The sequence below is a fragment of the Papio anubis genome, chromosome 13, assembly GCF_008728515.1.
Source record: "Papio anubis isolate 15944 chromosome 13, Panubis1.0, whole genome shotgun sequence".
Classification (NCBI taxonomy): Eukaryota; Metazoa; Chordata; class Mammalia; order Primates; family Cercopithecidae; genus Papio; species Papio anubis.
In genome coordinates, this window is record NC_044988.1 from 102,765,835 (window position 1) to 102,783,606 (window position 17,772).

Sequence of the window (17,772 nt, forward strand, 5' to 3'; positions counted from 1 at the left end):
GACCTTACCTGAAACACCTCTTTTTCTTCATCTTGAACCTTGGACTTGCAGTTTAAATCGGGGCTTCCTGTCACCAGACTTGTTTTCTTTAGGAGGGAAACTCAATCTCCCCAGCGCCTGGGCTGGAAGAGCAGGCAAAGCAGTCTAACAGTGCTCTGTTTGTGGCGTTCTCATCTTATGCAAAACCTCCTGAAATAAATCAGTCATCCTGCAAGCGGGAGGAGGCGGGGGCCAGAGGAGGGAGAAGGTGGGGAGCCAGGGGATGGGACACCCTGCCAAATGGGAAGAAATGCCCCAGCCGGCTCAGCCAAGCTTTCCCGCCCCCACTCCCCGCCCCCCCACCATCAGTGGGACACCCCAGAGGCCCCCATTGGCCTCCCCATCACTTTGTCTGCCACCAGAGGGCGGCACACGCGGGCTCTGGCACCTGGCCTTCAATCTGTATGGCAGCTTCAGCAGGCCAAGCGTCTCCTGGCCTCCGAACTCACTGCCACACCTCCACCGTGCCTCTACCCGCTCAAAGGTCATATCTCGGGGAAATGCAAATTTGATGTTTCTTCTGAAATGTGACCTCTGCAAGGACAAGGGGGGCCTCCATGAATGTGGCCAGCTCGGGAAATAGGGGCTTTGCACAAGCCTGGCTGTCACAAGCCTCAGGGTGCTGAACTTGAGGAGGGAGGGATGGGAGGAGGGAGAGAGGAGGGAGGCAGGGAAAAACGGAAAAAAAAGGAGGGAGGAAAAGAGGGAAGAGAGAGAGAGGAGAGGAGGAGAGGGAGGGAGGGAAGGAAGGAAGGAGGGAGGAAGAAGGAAAATAAGGAAGGGAAGGAAGAAGGGAGGGAGGGAGGGAGGGAGGAAGAAAGAAAGGAGGAAGAGAAGGAAAGAAAAAAGAGGGAAGGAGGGAAGGAATAAAAAAGGCAAGAGAAAAGAAAGAAGAAAAAACCAAAGAGCCACGACTTCTCTATGAAAAATCGAGTTTTATAAGTTAGTATTTTTAACTTTAATTTTTAAAATTTAATAATTTAGCCATCACTTTCTTTTTGTGCAGACGTTATTCAAAATTTCCAGCAAAATTCTGAATTTCTCTGCAGAGAGAAAGCGCTCCGCTCTAAGTGTCGAGGGTTAGAAATGAGGATTCGAAGTCTTGCATCCTGGAAAGTTTTGATAAGCAAATACGGCTGAGCTCCCGCGCTCTCTTCATTGGCTGCTTCTTCACCGCCAGATTTTGACACAAATAATCAGATTGAAAATCAGGGAGGGGAACAGAAGAGGAAAAACACACAGAGAGACAGAGAAAAAAGGAGAAGTATCTATTTGTGCAAAGAGTCACACAGTTGACAGAGCGGAGGCCAGTCCCGAGCGAGGCTTTGCAGTTCCCACCTCGGGAAGCTCCGGCAGAACCCAGGCGAGGGACAGCTCCGGGCAGGTGAGTGCTGGAGGATGCGTTTCTGCGCTTTTCTTTTGAAATGTGCCTGCGCGCCACAGGTGGCTTCACAGCAGGTTCCCTGGCTCCTCCTGCAGTCCTAGGAAGGGTGAGGTGGGCTGGAAAAGCTCTGGAAGGCAAGGAGCCAAGGGAGAAACAGGGTGAGGATGTAACCTTGTCTGAGACACTCTGCTGAGAATTACACCTTTGCCGGCTGTGCAGAAACACTTTTCAAAACTTGATTTTAGGCTGACAGACGTCACCTTCGGGCACAAAGTCATACCCACAACCCAGCTGTCCCGGGGACCTGGGCAGTGCTCAGGGAGACACACTTCCAAGTGCCTGCGTTGTGTTCCCCCTCGGAGACAGTCCCAGACTCTGGGGACTTAACTAAAGTTCCTGGGACACGTTTTTTTTTTGGTTGCTGTTGTTGTTTTGTTTTGTTTTTTGGTTTGTTTTTTTTTTCTGAGACGGAGTCTCACTCTGTCGCCCAGGCTGGAGCGCAGTGACGCGATCTCACTGAAACCTCTGCTTCACGCATTCAAGCAATTCTCATGCCTCAGCCTCCCAAGTAGCTGGGATTACAGGCAAGTGTTACGACACCTGGCTAATTTTTGTATTTTTAGTAGAGACGGGTTTCACCATGTTGGCCAGGCTGGTTTCGAACTCTTGACCTCAAATGATCCACCCACCTCGGCCTCCCAAAGTGTTGGGATTACAGGCATTAGCCACTGCGCCCAGCCAATTCCCGGGACACTTTGAGAGTCAGGCACTCTCGCCCTCAGAGTCTACTAAGGGGAGATGACAAGGCTACCCTCTCCCACACACTGCCCAGGCTCCAGAAACAATGGAAACAGCCATGGGGAGGTACTGTTTCAGCTCTCCTTTCCCTGTAGACTGTTGTTAGCCCTTTCCACCTACTTTTGTAGAAAAAAAAAAAAAACAACAAGTTTAAATGTTAAGGCATCTGGGGAGACGTGTTCGCTCTAAAATAGGACTTGTAAAGAGGAGGTCTGCAGAATTGACGTGGGTATGCGCCTGTGCACATTTTTCTGGGGAGAAAGTCCACAGCTTTCGTGAGTTCTTAGGGAGCAAATTCAGTTACAATCTGTGGGCGTGAGTCTGGTAGATATTAGAAGCTAGCTGAGCTGCACCTGACCGCCTGGACGCGCCTGCATGTTTCTTAGTAGGCAATGGGTAAAATATTTCTTCCAAGTCTAGCAAAGTGTCAAGTTTCTTGTCCTTAGAAGTGTTGCAGAAGGAATTCTTTGGACAAGAAAATGCATAATTCTCCTTGCTCTTTCTGTCAGATTTTGGTTTTCCTGAGGAGTGTTCTTGGGGAACATTGGAGAGCTATACCTGGTTTAGGTTTGATTAATGGAATCACTCAAAACCAGTGCAGACTATTGCCCCAAAGCTTGAAGGAGGCAGGGTAGGGTGGGTGGGAATCTTATTGAACAGTACAAGGATTTTCAAAGGCTCTGGGACCACATGGCTCCAGAATACCCAGGGAAAACAGCCTGATCAAATGAGATTCTTCACTGTCTGTGCCCCAATATCCAGACCCTTGGTTGAAACAACAGCAAACGCCACCCCCCTCTCCTTAGTCTAGAGGGAGGCTTTTCATGTGTTCCTTGCCAGGAATTCAAGCCAATGGGAGCTGCTTTAGTCTATAATATAGAGATATGCAGAAAGAGTTTCATTCACTCACTTTTCTTTTTATTTTGATAAAATACACATGACAAAATTTACAATTTTAGCCATTTACAAGTGTACCATTCAGCGGTGTTAAGTATATTCACATTGCTGTGCGACCGTCACCACCATCCATCCACAGAACTGTTCCATCTCGTAAAGCTGAAACTTCATACCTATTACACAGTAACTTCCATTCCCTTCCCCTCCCATTGGCAACCTCTATCTTTTTCTGTCTCTATGAAATTGCCTATTTTAGGGACTCATATAAGGAATTACACAGCATTCGTCCTTTTGTGACTGGCTTATTTTACTTAGCATAAATCCTTCAGGTTCATCCATGTTGTAGCATGTCCAGCATTTCCTTCCTTTTTAAGGCCAAATAATGTTCAATCATATCGCTAGACCACATTTGGTTTGTTTGTTTGTTTGTTTGAGACGGAGTCTGTTGCAAGGCTGGAGTGTAATGGTGCGATCTTGGCTCACCACAACCTCCGCCTCCCTGGTTCAAGCGATTCTCCTACCTCAGCCTCCTGAGTAGCTGGGATTACAGGCACCCACCACCACACCTGGCTGATTTTTGTATTTTTAGCAGAGGCAGGGTTTCGCCATGTTGGCCAGGCTGGTCTTGAACTCCTGACCTTAGGTGATCTGCCCACCTTGGCCTCCTGAAGTGCTGGGATTACAGGCGTGAGCCACTCAGAGCGGCCATAGACCACATGTTGTTCGGGCATTCATCTGCCATGAACACCTGGCTTGCTTCCACCTTATGCCTATTGTGAATAGTGCTGCTATAAACATGAGTATGCAAATATCTATTTGAGTCTCTCCTTCCAATGATTTTGGGTCTATACCCAGAAGTAGATTCACTCCCTTTTAACATTGCATTCTCTGAGCTTTAGAGGAGACATGTGAGAACTCCTTCTAAATTTCAAATAAAAACAATGATTTAGACCAGCCTGGGCAACATGGCAAAACCCCGTCTCTACAAAAAGTACAAAAGTTAGCCAGGTGTGGTGGCACACGCCTGTAGTCCCAGCTACTCGAGAAGCTGAGATGGGAAGATCGCTTGGGCCTGGGAGGTGGAGGTTACAATGGGCCAAGATCAAACCACTGCACTGCAGCCCAGGTGACAGAGTAGACCCTGTCTCAAAATAATAATAATGATGATGATGATAATAATGATTAGTTTCTCCTGGGGCCCCTGAGCCTGACCTGGGTGCATTTTCCCCTGACTCCTTCATGGACAAGTCTTGTTGTTTCCCCTTGAATCTTTTTTTTTTTTTTGAGACAGAGTCTCACTCTGTCACCCAGGCTGGAGTGCAGTGGCACCATCTCGGCTCACCACAATCTTCACCTTCTGGGTTCCAGTGATTCTCCTGCCTCAGCCTCCCAAGTAGCTGGAATTACAGGTGTCCACCACCACACCCAGCTAAGTTTTGTATCTTTAGTAAAGACAGGGTTGCCTGTCTTTACCATGTTGGCCAGGCTGGTCTTGAACTCTTGATTTCAGGTGATCCACCTGCCTTGGCATCCCAAAGTGCTGGAATTACAGGCATGAACCACCACGCCCGGCCTCCCTTGAGTCTGTAAACATAAAGGAAGTCAAAAGGGTCCTCTGTAGTTGACCCTGAGAACCAGCTGAGTCTTACCCAACCCTCCCAAAAAGGGAACCCGAGTGACAAGTCTTTTAGTCAAGGTGGTTCAATCTCTCACTGAAGGTCAACGAATTCTACATGGGATTTTAGAGCAAAAGGGAAGTTTAGAAATCTCTCAGCCCAACCGTCCCTTTTGAGAGATAGGAAAACCAAGCCCCAGGTTGGTGGCTGATGTGGTCACAAACTCCAGGACCCCAAATCAGACTCGATTCCTTGGGCAACACAAGGGGCCTCATTTCAGGGACATCACAGGCCTGTTGATCCAAGTCCCACTGGAAGTTAGGGTGCTGGCTCCTGCCAGGGTGCAGGGTCACCTGTCTTCAAGGAGCACTGACTGAGATTCTGACTCAGGGTCAGGGGGCTCTACCAGGATCGGGGGGTTATGAAGTGATGTTAACAGTGGGCCTCTTTCCGGAGGTCCGATACTATCAGGGCCTCTGTTTTATGAAGAAACCCTAAGCTTCTTTCATAATCTCTGCTCTTAGCTCTTTCTCAGAACGGAGTTCGTGTGAATCAAAACCAAGTGGTTGTTAATTAACTACAGTATAGGTGATTCGTTCCTGTTTTTTCTTTAAAAAAAAAAAAAAAAAAACCTTTTCTACTTTCCTAACAGGGACCAAAAGGAAGTTCACCAGGTGCGTTTGGCCCCTTTGTAAGCTGAAGGGCTTGGCCGTGGCGTTGGCTGTGTCCCTGTCACTTGCCAAGCTCAGGGGAGAGCACACTGGGGGGAGGCAAGAGAAGGGGTGTGGGGCTCAGGGGAGATCACTAGAGTAGGCGTGAGAATCACCTTCCTGAAGCTGGAGAACTCCAGAGGCCAGCCCCACCCTGCACTGTGCCTAAGTGAAAAGTGCTTGGCCAGGGCTCGTGAGCGCTAGAAAGTGTCCTCGTTGTGGGGTCCGGCATTGGAGTCAGTTGACCTGAGGTCTCCTTGGGCCCTGAGCCCAAAGGAAGATCAATGCTTCCTGAAGGGAGGTCTGTCCCTGGCCTGGCCCCACTGAAACTCTTCAGAGCCACGTGGGTCTTTTAGGAGCCTAGAAAAGACTTGGGGGTCAGATGGTTTGATTTTTCTCCCCTTTTTTTTTTTTTTTTTTGAGACGGTGTCTGGCTCTGTCACCCAGGCTGAAGCACAGTGGTGATGCGATCTCAGCTCACTGCAACCTCCGCCTCCCGGGTTCAAGCAATTCTCCTGCCTCAGCCTCCTGAGTAGCTGAGACTATAGCACGCACCACCATGCCCAGCTAATTTTTGTATTTTTAGTAGAGACGAGGTTTCACTGTGTTGGCCAGGCTGGTCTTGAACTCCTGTTCTCGTGATCTGCCCACCTCGGCCTCCCAAAGTGCTGGGATTACAGGCATGAGCCACCGCACCCGGCCCGATTTTTCTCCCCTCTTGCCCCAGCACCCCGCATTTCCCTCTGTACTGCAGGTGGTGTTCACCAGGTGCTGTGAGGACCTCTGACAGTGCTGGGTGGCACAGTGGCTTGAGAGTAAAATCCTAACAGGCCAGGAGCCCTGGCTGGGTGTCACTTTCCTCTCTACACCTCAGTTTTCCTACCTGCAACCTGGGAAGACACTGCTTGGCACAGGCACGTGAGGGAGTTTCAAACTGCTGTTTTCATCCCTAGCACATCGGCTCCACACCCTCTGCAGAGAGAAAGCCATGCCGGGCACTGCCCAGCACTTGGCACCCAGTCTGCACCGAGTAACTGCCCACCTCCTGGGCTGAAAGTCAAGAGCATGGAGGCCTGGGGCCAGACAGACCCCAGTCCTGCCCTGCTCACTCTGCCGCAGGGTCCTGAGCCCTCCAGGCCTCAGCTCCTCCTTTGTGAAATGGGACAGCAGCAGGACTCAGCATCTGGATTAAGCATCAGGATTAAAGGTGTAATAAAAAAGGCCGGCTAAGCAGCCCCCTGCCACAAGGGTTGACGGGCGCCTCCTTCTATCACAGAAGCCTCAGCGAGTACCTTTGGTTCTAGCTGATCTCCTCATAAATATTATGTGGGAAAAAAGATCATCTTTTGATATTTTGATAGGCCCTCACAGGCCCCCTCAAAACAAAGTGCGAGGGGAACCCCGCACCCTCAGCCCTCCTCCTGCTCACTGGGTCCCCTCCTCTCCCGCTAGGGTCTGGCGTCCCCAGGGGCTTTCTTGAAGCATAGAAGAGTTAGAAGTGGGAAGGAAGGGGGGTGTGGGGAGCCCTGGTGAAGGAGGGGGAGGAGGCAAGAGGAGGAAGACGTGTCCCTGGGAGATAAGGCCGTGGGCTGCCCCTGGCCCGAGCCTGTGTTCAGAGAGCCGAGCATCTGACCGCGGGAAGGGACCCCAGAGGTCTTCAAGGTCCTTTCTCCTAATTTTAGAGCTCAGAGAGTACAGGGCCTTGAGCACGGCCCTGGCTTCGGGGAGCTGCTGCAGCCCTTGGCACAGGGCTCACCCCGTCCTTTGAATGCACCTGCAGTGGGCTGGGTGATGGGATGCGCGGATGGGCACATGCTGAGCGCTTCCCATGCTCGCTCCTGATGGATAAAGGTCCTTTCTCACTCCCCACAATCCCATGGGGTTGGATTGGGATCCCCATTTAGCAGATACGGCCACTGAGGCTCGGTGATGAGTCTTACAGCAGGCAAGGGCTGGGCCTGAGCTTGGCCCTCTGTGCAGAGCCCCCAGTCCAAACTCCTGATGTCCCCAGGCTCTGGGCCAGGAGGAAGCAGGTCTGGGCACAGTCAGGTCCCTCTTCTGCCTGGCTCTGGGTCATCCCTTTGGGGGAAGGGGTGAGTCCCTGGCCCTTTTCCAAGCTGCATTCTCTAATCTCCCACCTCCCACCCTGCTCCTGGGCCAAGGCCTTATCACCCTGGCCCTCACTGCTGTTCTGAAGCAGCTGTGATCCCTTTCCCGCCTTCTCTGGACCCTATCACCGCTGCAGTCTTGCATGGCGGCTGGCCCAAGGGGATGGGGGGTGGGACTCTTCCGAGGCCTCAGGCGTGGGCCTGGTGTTGGTCTGGGTGCAGCATGGGGGCAGAAAAGATAGAGGACCACAAGATGATGCTTTCCAGGAGCCCCCAGGGGAGCCTCACAGGCTGAGTACAGGGATGTGAACCATTCTGGGGGCCAGGCGGGGCTCTCAGCTCCAGAGGACTCTGCAGGGGAAGCCAGGAGTCCTGGGGTGGTCAGGTTGGTCCAGCCCTGTCACTCCCTGACCCTACCTGGGATGGTCCCCTGACTGATGTGGTCCTTGGGGTCAGTAGTGATGCTGGGCTGCCCACGGAAGCTGGGGGATATTTGCCTCTTCTCCTGTGTCCGTGAAACTTCAGGCGTCCAGGTGCAGCGGAGTGGGGGCTCCTCTCAGGTCTTGAGTCCCCCCACCCCATTCCTCAGACAGAGAAGGCCCCTGTCTCTTTAGGAAACAGAGTCTGGGCCAGGGCTGTGGACAAGGCGCAGCCCTGCTCTGTAGCCGTGGCTTGTAGCTTGCAGGAGCACGTGGATTGGCAATGTCTCCTCGTTTGCTTCAGCTTCTCTGCCAGAGCCCCCTGTGATAGACACTGAGCACCTGTGATGCCCTTGTCAGCACTGCAAGCCTGGACATCCCCCCTTACAGCAAAGGGAATAGGCCCAGAGAGGTTAAGTGTCTGTCCCAGATTGCACAGCAAGTGAGCTGAGATTCTAACCCGTGAACTGCTGATTCCAAAACCTAAGCTCAGACCATCTGTTTCTATGGCCTCTGAAGGTGAATCTCACTGGTACCTAAATGTAACTTTCTAGAATTGGGGTCCACCGTGTGTCACAGAGGGAGACCTTAGCCCCTGCCTTTCCTTTTCTGCTCCATTGCAGCCCAGATCGTGCCAATGGGAGCAGGCTTGTCTGAGCATTTTCTAGGGGGCGATGTATTTGTTTCCTGGTGAAGGAGCAGTGAGGGAAGTTAGGATTTGTAGCTGCCGTAACAAAATAGCACAAACAGGTGGCTTAAAAACAACATAAATTTATTCTTTCATGGTTCTGGGGTCTAGAAATCCAAAATCGAGGTGTCCACAAAGTGGGTTCTTTCTGGAGACTCCAGGGAAGAGTATTTTGTGCCCCTCTCCGAGTTCTGGCAGCTGCCAGCACTGCCTGGCATTCTCTGGCTGATAGAAGCATCACTCTCTGCTCTGTTGTCACACGACATTCTCCCTGGGTGTCTGTGTCTCTGGGTCCAAATTTCCGTCTTCTTATAAGGACACTAGTCATCTTGGATTGAGGGTCCATCCGAACCCGGAATGACCTCGTCATAACTTGATGACATCTGCAAAAACACACTGTTACTAATAAGGTCATATTCGACCGGGCGCGGTGGCTCAAGCCTGTAATCCCAGCACTTTGGGAGGCCGAGACGGGCAGATCACGAGGTCAGGAGATCGAGACCATCCTGGCTAACACGATGAAACCCCGTCTCTACTAAAAGATACAAAAAACTAGCCGGGCGTGGTGGCGGGCGCCTGTAGTCCCAGCTACTCCGGAGGCTGAGGCAGGAGAATGGCGTGAACCCGGGAGGCGGAGCTTGCAGTGAGCCGAGATCCGGCCACTGCACTCCAGCCTGGGCGACAGAGCGAGACGCCGTCTCAAAAAATAAAAAAATAAAAAATAAATAAGGTCATATTCACAGGTTCTGGGTGGACATGAACTTTGGGGCTCACTCTTCAAGCCAGTAGAGCTGCTGTTTGAGCTCAGGAGGAGGTTCTGAGATATGGGGAGTATTGTTCTCTTGTCCTTCCCAACCGCTCCCATCCCTCCCTCTTGCAGGTGTGGGGTGCACACTGAAAATGCCACGCTCCTTCCTGGTGAAGAGCAAGAAGGCTCACACCTACCACCAGCCCCGTGTGCAGGAGGATGAACCGCTCTGGCCTCCTGCCCTTACCCCGGGTGAGTCAGAGCCAAGGCTGGCGCCCTGCTGAACCCACCGGGGTCTTTCTGCTCTGTGTGATGGGGGTGCAGCAGCGTCCCTCCTGCAGCAGCCTCTTCTTCCAAGTCTGGAAGCAGGAGTGCAGTAAATGTGGGTTGCAGATAAAAGGAGTAGATGCATGAATGATGCCCTCATCCCTTCTGCTCTGTTGGGGAGATGAGAGTGTCAAGTTGGAGCCCGTACTCAGTTACTGACATGTGGGGCCTCACTGGAGGCTCAATCTAGGGCTGGAGTTGGGTTGCTCAGAAAAACGGACTGGTCCAAAGTCTTTCCCAGGGTCTCCTCCTGGCCTCTTCTCACCCCCCTGCCCTGGGCAGAGCCCAGGAGTATGAGCCGCCAGAAACAGCCGCAAGTGGATGTCTATCTGGGCCTCCTTCTCCTAGGGAGGGTGTGCCCTCCTTGCTCCCTCTGGGCTTCCCAGAAGCTGTGGCTACTGATGCTGATGGTCCTATCTCCCTACAGTGCCCAGAGACCAGGCCCCGAGCAACAGCCCTGTCCTTAGCACCCTATTCCCAAACCAGTGCCTGGACTGGACCAACTTCAAGCGAGAGCCGGAGCTGGAGCAGGACCAGAACTTGGCCAGGATGGCCCCGGCACCAGGTACCCAGCTGTGACCCCCTGTCATTCCCCAGGGAGTGCCAAGGGGAGGAAGGATGAAGGGACTCTTACAACACGGCCCCTTGGGGCCCTGGAGTCAGGAAGGACCCACAAAGTCACTGGATGCAGCCCGGGCTCTGTGGCTTCCGCTCGGGCCTCCCAGACAGGGAGCTAATTCCCAGATGCGGGCTAGGTGGGGGAAGAGGTAAGAAGCAGCAGCTGGGCCGGTCCATGCAAGGGGTGAGGCGGGCACTTTGGAGTGAGGGCGGGGCTGTTTCTGGACTGGAAAAGCTGAGGAACCACAGGGACACAGGCATTCCCAGCGGTAAGTATTGGGTTGACACCCTGAAACCCTCCGCATGAGGTGATGAAGGTGGTGGTGGGTGGCGGAGGGTGGTAGGAAGTGGGTGCCCTGTGTTTATTTTATTTCATTTTATTTTTTGAGACAGGGTCTCACTCTGTTGCCCAGGCTGGATTGCAGTAGCACGATCTCAGCTCACTGCAACCTCCGCCTCTCCGGTTCAAGTGATTCTCCTGCCTCATCCTCCCTAGTAGCTGGGATGATAGGTGTGAGCCACCACCCCTGGCTAATTTTTGTATTTTTTGGTAGAGACAGGGTTTCACCATGTTGGTCCGGCTGGTCTCAAACTCCTGACCTCAAGTGATCCTCCTGCCTTGGCCTCCCAAAGTGCTGGAATTGCAGGCGTGAGCCACCATGCCCAGCCCCTGTGTTTAAATGAGTAACCAGGCACGTGTCCCTATCTCCACAGAGGGCCCCATTGTGCTGTCCCGACCCCAGGATGGGGACTCTCCACTGTCCGACTCACCCCCATTCTACAAGCCCAGCTTCTCCTGGGACATCCTGGCCTCAACGTATGGCCACAGCTACCGGCAGGCCCCCTCCACCATGCAGTCAGCCTTCCTGGAGCACTCCGTCAGCCTGTACGGCAGTCCTCTGGTGCCCAGCACCGAGCCCGCCTTGGACTTCAGCCTCCGCTACTCCCCGGGCATGGACGCGTACCACTGTGTGAAGTGCAACAAGGTGGGCAGTGGGGGGTGTGGGTGGGCACCTGGGCGCTGCTCTCTGCACTCCCTCTCAGCGCACTGGCAGCTCTGGGTGTTCCCTGTGCTGTGAACCTTGGGACTCTGGTGGGATTAATGATCAAAACGTTCGCCCTCATCACCATTCATTGAGCTCTGACCATGTGCCTGGCCCTGTGCTAAGCAGTTGACAGGCATGAGTGCCAGGAGGCAGATGAAGGGTTAAGGTTCAGAGAGGTTAAGTCACTTTTTCAGGATCAGACAGCAAGTAGCTATCAGAACCAGCATTCAAACCCAGCTCTGGCCAACTCCCAGCTCTTAACCACCGGGCTATTCAGCCTCTAGAGGAGGCAAGGAGGGGGCTCCAGATCCCCTCTCTCACACCCAACTTTGTAGATGGGAGACTGAGCCACAGAGAGGAAAAGGGACCTCCCTGGGACACACAGCAAACAAGTAGCAGAACTGGCGATCCAGTGTCCCTTCCTCTGTACACCCTGACTTGGCCGGAGCTGGGCATGGAAGAGACCATGGGACCCCAGGCCTGTTCCCCTCTCTGCAGCCCCCAGTGGCCTCACACGCTGCCCCTGCTTCCAGGTCTTCTCCACCCCTCACGGACTCGAAGTGCATGTGCGACGCTCCCATAGTGGGACCCGGCCCTTCGCCTGTGACGTCTGCGGTAAAACATTCGGCCACGCCGTGAGCCTGGAGCAGCACACACATGTCCACTCCCAGGTGGGCACCTGGCCCTGCGCGGGACTCCCAGCCCCATTCCTTTTCTGTGCTTCCCCAGGGAGCCTGGGGGCTGCGACTGGGGGCGACACAGATTGGGAGGGGTCCCCTAGTACCCACCTCCCTGAGTCTGGGTCTCCAACACCTGCCGTTAACAGACTTTCTACCCTTAACTAAACCGCTGTGCAGACCACAACCATCCCTGCCTCAAGGAACTCACTCTGGGTTAGTGGTCATGAAATGTGACCCTCTAAAAAATTTCTGAGATCAGTCAGTCCATCAGTCAATCAACAAACATTTATTGAGTTTTATTTTAAGCGGTATACCGTGAAGATTACAAGGAAAAATCCCACAGGAGGCCAACGAGGCTCCAAGCTCCAGTTTCACCTCAGAGGCAGAGATGAGGGGTTCCCGGGTCCTGCTCCTCCAGGCCCTATCCTCCAGGCCACCCCAATGGAGTGTCCTATTCCGCAGGGGATCCCGGCCGGGTCCAGTCCTGCGCCTGCGCCTGATCCCCCGGGGCCTCGTTTCCTCCGGCAGGAGCGCAGCTTCGAGTGCCGCATGTGCGGCAAGGCCTTCAAGCGCTCGTCCACGCTGTCCACCCACCTGCTCATCCACTCAGACACGCGGCCCTACCCCTGCCAGTTCTGCGGCAAGCGTTTCCACCAGAAGTCGGACATGAAGAAACACACCTACATCCACACAGGTGAGTGAGTCTCACCTGCCTGCGCCCCCTGGGCAGAGCACCCCCGCCTTTCCCTGAGAGATGCATCAGAGGCCCCCAGCGTGAGGCTGGGGGTGGGGTCTAGTTACAAAGTCGAAGGCCACTGATGATGGAGGGCTGGGCGCCTGTGCTGCTTAAGTGCACTTAATGCATGGAAAAATTACAGGAAGGAAACAACAAAATCTCAACACTGGTGATCTCATGGCAGAAGTGAGACTAGCAATCGAATTATTCATTCATTTGCTTGCTCATTCACTCACTCACTTGCTCATTCATTTGTTCACTCATTTGCTCATTTATTCACACATTGGCTCACTCGTTTGCTCATTCATTTGTTCACTCATTCATTCATTTGCTTATTCATTTGTTCACTCATTCTCTCACTTATTTGCTCATTCCTTTGTTCACTCATTCATTCATTTGCTTATTCATTTGTTCACTCATTCATTCATTCATTTGCTCATTCATTCCCTCCTTACTATTAGCTGAGTGCCTCTTTTGTGCCAGGTGTACCAGACTTGGAAATGTGTTGATTAACAAGATGACTCGGCTGCTGCCCCTAACCACCCTATAATCCAGTAGGGGTGGGAGGAGGGTCCAAGTTGTGTCTTTGCTTCTCTCTCCTTTCTAATTCTTTTCTAAAGTGAATATGAGTTGGCCACGAGAGAAAACATAGGGAGTTATTGGAAAATGAACCCCGGGGCGGGGCAGTGGAGCGGCAGGCCTGGTGAAGAGGCCCTGACCCCGCCCTTGCTGTGCTGCCCTCCCCTCCCTGCAGGTGAGAAGCCGCACAAGTGCCAGGTGTGCGGAAAGGCCTTCAGCCAGAGCTCCAACCTCATCACCCACAGCCGCAAGCACACAGGCTTCAAGCCCTTCAGCTGTGAGCTGTGCACCAAAGGCTTCCAGCGCAAGGTGGACCTGCGGCGGCACCGCGAGAGCCAGCACAATCTCAAGTGAGGCTGCGCCGGCTCCCAGCTCCTGGCCAGCCTGCCCTGCGGTCCTGTCACCTGGAGGCCAGCCTCTCATGCCCAAATCTCCAGTCTCCTGGAGGTGGGACTGGACAGGAGTCTTCCAGCTTGTTTTGAGACTCACAAAAGTGTTGTGCGACCTTGGGCAAGTCACTTTCCCTCTCTGGATCAACATTTCTCCTGCTGCCAAGTGTGGGAGCCTGGCTGGGTCTTTCTGAGCAGAAGTTGTTTCCAGGTGTGCTCAGGCGCCTTCCTCTAGCAGAGCACAGAAAGCTAGAATACCCGCAGGGATACAGGGATGCGGAGAGTCGATGACCAGAGCTAGGACTCACAGACAGACCCTCTGCCTGCCTGCTGCCCACTGAGCTGGGACCTGGTCACCTTGGATTTTAGCGGGCCTCTTTCTGGCTGCAACAGGCAGAGTCGGAGCTGCCTCCCACCCCAGTCAGAGACCTGGCACCCCCTCTGCTTCGGCCAGATGTGCTGGCTGACCCCGACTTCAGACCAGCACTCAGCTGGCCACTGAGGATTCCAGCTCTACAACCAGGCCATGAGGCTGGAGAAACTGGCAGTTATTGCTGTCAAAAGCCTGTTCTGTCAATTGCTGTCAATAAAATTAAAGATACAGATTTGCCGCCATGTGACCAGCATTCATTGCCTATGAGGTCCAGGGTACTGCACGAGGCTTTGGGGGATGATGGGGGGAGGCTTGAGGAGCAGAGAAAGCTATGGAGGCACTCACAGGCAAGTTGTGGAGACCAGTATTCGGCCCCCACGTGCACAGACCCGCTGAAGAGCCGGTAGCAAGCAGAAGGGGCCCATGCGACAAGACCACAGGGGTGGGCAAGGCTAGTGCAGCTGGGGCGGTATCCGTTTCCTGTGGCTGCTGTGACAAATGACCACAAACTTAGTGGCTTAAAACAACACACACTTACTCTCTTACAATTCTCGAGCCAGAAACTCAAAATGAGTCTCATGGGGCTAAATCAAGGTGTTAGCAGGACTGCGTTCCTACAGGAGGCTCCCAGGAGAGTCTGTTTGCCTGTCCCTTTCACCTTCCCAAGGCTGTCTGTATTCCTCTGATCTTGGCCCCTTCCTCTGCCTTCAAAGCACATCACTCGGACCTCTGCTTCTGCCTCCATCTCTGTCTTCTGCCTTCGACCTTCTTGCCTCTCTCTTATAAGGACGCTTCTGATTACACTGAGCTCAGGTATAAATCGTCCCATCTCAAGATCCTGAACGTAATCACTGTGGTCGGCTGAATAATGACCGCAAAGATGATATCTACATCCTAAGCCTGGAACTTGTGAGTGGGACGTTATAGGGCAAAAGGTCCCAACCCTGGAACCTGTGAGTGTAACGTTACAGGGCAAAAGCGACTTTGCAGGTGTGATGAAGTTAAGCCTGCTGCTGCACCTGTCTAGCTGTGCGACTTCAGGTGAGTTCCTGAACCTCTCTGGGGCTCAGCTTCCTCCTCTGTAAAATGGTAAACACAGCAGTCCCTTCCACCGATTCGCTGAGACCATTCTTACGAAGTGGCATGAAGGGCCAGCCCAGCATGTAGTAAGTGCTGCCGAGTTGTGAACATCCCTTTTTGAAGTCCTGTCCATCCTACAAGGCCCCCTTAGCCGTCTCCTCCATGAAGCTTCCCTTGGTCATCCAGCCACAAGGTCTTCTCTCTCCTCTGATACTGAGAAACTCAGTCTCCTTGTTTACAGCTTAGGAGCCATTGAATGTGGAATGTAATTATGTGTGGATAACTTCAGAAGGTCTTCTGTCTGAGCTCCAGCCACACCCACCCCCGCCATCCCGCACCAATCCTGTGCCTGACCCACAGCCATGGACACCTCTGATTGAGCTTGCAGGTACTGAGCTAAGCCAAGGGTTTCCACACATTGTCTCTAACCCACACAACCCTCTACAATGGAATGCCGTTCTCCCATTTTACAGATGGGGCAACTGAGGCTCAGAGAGGTCAGCCATTAATAAAAAACATAGATATGGGCCGGGCGCTCACGCCTGTAATCCCAGCACTTTGGGAGACCAAGGCGGGCAGATCACTTGAAGTCAGGAGTTCGAGACCTGCCTGGCCAACATGGTGAAACCCCGTCTCTACTCAAAATACAAAAATTAGCTGGGCATGGTGGCGCGTGCCTGTAATCCCAGCTACTTGGGAAGCTGAGGCAGGAGAATTGTTTGAACCTGGGAGGTGGAAGTTGCAGTGAGCCAAGATCATGCCACTGCATCCAGCCTGGGCAACAGAGCAAGACTCCATCTCAGAAACAAACAAACAAACAAAAAATAGATGTGAGGGCTTACCCTTTTCAGGTGTGCTCAGGTGCCTTCCTCTAGCAGAACACAGAAAGCTAGAATACCCCCAGGGAGACAGGGATACCGAGAGTAGACCAGAGCTAGGACCCACAGACAGACCCTCTTTCCTAGAGAAAGGATTCTTTCCAAAGAAACGCTGCTATCGTCAGATGGTTTCTGTGTATAGTGTGATTTAGCCTTGGGTTCATGAACCGACTTGTTTAACGTGTATTTGATTGAATGCCAACTTATGAGGCTCAACCTGTCATGAAATGGCAAATGTCCCATGCAAATGCCCAATTCCCATCCATTGTGGACAGCTCAAACCTGGATCAAACTAGAAGCTATTCACATGGATCATCAGGGGAGTGAAAGACAAGTCCTCAGACTCATGTTTGTGGTTGCAGAGAGGCCCACAGAGCTGGCTGGACATGGCTGAGACCCGTTCTGGTGCTCCCCAGGCGTGCGCCACAAGCCTCCGGGGGTTCATTTGCTTTAGACGGAGTAGAGATTACATTGCTCAAATAACTGGGAGGAACTCTGGGTTAACGTTCAGTCTATTGCGACCGCTTCTTAGAGCCTACAACGTGTAATGCACTTGTGTCCATCCCCGAGGGGAGGATTTGGGTATTCAGTGTTTTCCTAAGGTTAATTTGGGAACCAGAGAGGGAGAGGGAGAGGTTGGCCTAGTTGCCCAAAGTCACGCAGCAGGCAAAGGCACAGCTGGAATGAGAAACTGACTCTGAGTTGAGGCTCTCTTTTTGGAGCCTGTGTACCCTCCCTCCCACTGAGACCCAAAAGTGTTTCTTCCAGGTCTCTCCTGTGGTGTGCAAGGGGCTTAGGGCCCCCAAGAGGAATGGGACTCTCACCCACCTCCAGGCTCTGCATTTGGCTGGGCAGAACCCTGACATCCATTTCCTGCCAGAGGCTCTTCCTGTTTCCTTTAGCCAGAATTCCCCTAAGCAAACCTGTCAGGTGAGTGGGGTGGGCTCAGGGCTTGGGATTTGCATGGGAGGGTGATCTACCCTCCTCAGCAAGCTCCCTGTGGGTGTCCTGTCTTGAAATCCAGCTCTTTTTTTTTTTTTTTTTTGAGACGGAGTCTCGCTCTGTCGCCCAGGCTGGAGTGCAGTGGCGCGATCTCGGCTCACTGCAAGCTCCACCTCCCGGGTTCACGCCATTCTCCCGCCTCAGCCTCCGAGTAGCTGGGACTACAGGCGCCCGCCACCACGCCCGGCTAGTTTTTTTTTTGTTTGTTTTTGGTTTTTTTTGTATTTTTAGTAGAGACGGGGTTTCACCATGTTAGCCAGGATGGTCTCGATCTCCTGACCTCGTGATCCACCCGCCTCGGCCTCCCAAAGTGCTGGGATTACAGGCTTGAGCCACCGCGCCCGGCCGAAATCCAGCTCTTGAAATCAGGAGAAGAGGGGCCCTGGTGGCCAGAGCACTGGAGCCAGCAAAGCCTTAGAAACCACCTGTTTGCATCTCTCCTCCTGTCCCGGAGGACAGTGAAGCCCAGCAAGCGGGAAGGGCCTTGCCCAAAGCCACACGTCTGGAGCCAGGCCTGGAATGGGCTCCTGACTCATCTCTTACACACACATGCACACACACACGGATTGGGAGCTGCTTTGCATACTCCCTGTTTGCTAAACAAAACCAAACCAGTATCAGGATTTCAGCCACTTCTGCAGCAGGGCGGGGCAAGGC

General features: G+C 53.1%; 1 protein-coding gene across 3 annotated transcripts; it reads left to right on the forward strand.

The window, feature by feature from the left end:
- Positions 1–994: 994 nt before the first annotated feature.
- On the forward strand, positions 995–14,397 carry GFI1B (growth factor independent 1B transcriptional repressor). 3 transcript variants are annotated; one of them, XM_021933218.2, is made up of 7 exons: positions 995–1,423; positions 9,540–9,659; positions 10,162–10,299; positions 11,067–11,338; positions 11,932–12,069; positions 12,541–12,772; positions 13,569–14,397. In XM_021933218.2, exons 2-7 carry the CDS (start codon positions 9,560–9,562, stop codon positions 13,745–13,747), a joined length of 1,059 nt encoding a protein of 352 aa, XP_021788910.1. In that variant the 5' UTR covers positions 995–1,423; positions 9,540–9,559; the 3' UTR covers positions 13,748–14,397. The 3 variants fall into 3 exon arrangements, with proteins under 3 accessions (XP_021788910.1, XP_021788911.1, XP_031510536.1); XM_021933219.2 differs by having other exon boundaries at positions 1,005–1,423; positions 12,607–12,772; XM_031654676.1 differs by lacking the exon at positions 995–1,423 and having other exon boundaries at positions 9,341–9,659.
- The last annotated feature ends 3,375 nt before the right edge of the window (positions 14,398–17,772 follow it).

Coding starts and splice junctions, on each gene's coding strand:
- GFI1B (XM_021933218.2), top strand. CDS start 9,560: ATGCCACGCTCCTTCCTGGTGAAGAGCAAGAAGGCTCACACCTACCAC. Junction 10,300..11,066: donor CAGGATGGCCCCGGCACCAG/GTACCCAGCTGT, acceptor CTATCTCCACAG/AGGGCCCCATTGTGCTGTCC. Junction 12,773..13,568: donor ACACACCTACATCCACACAG/GTGAGTGAGTCT, acceptor CCCTCCCTGCAG/GTGAGAAGCCGCACAAGTGC.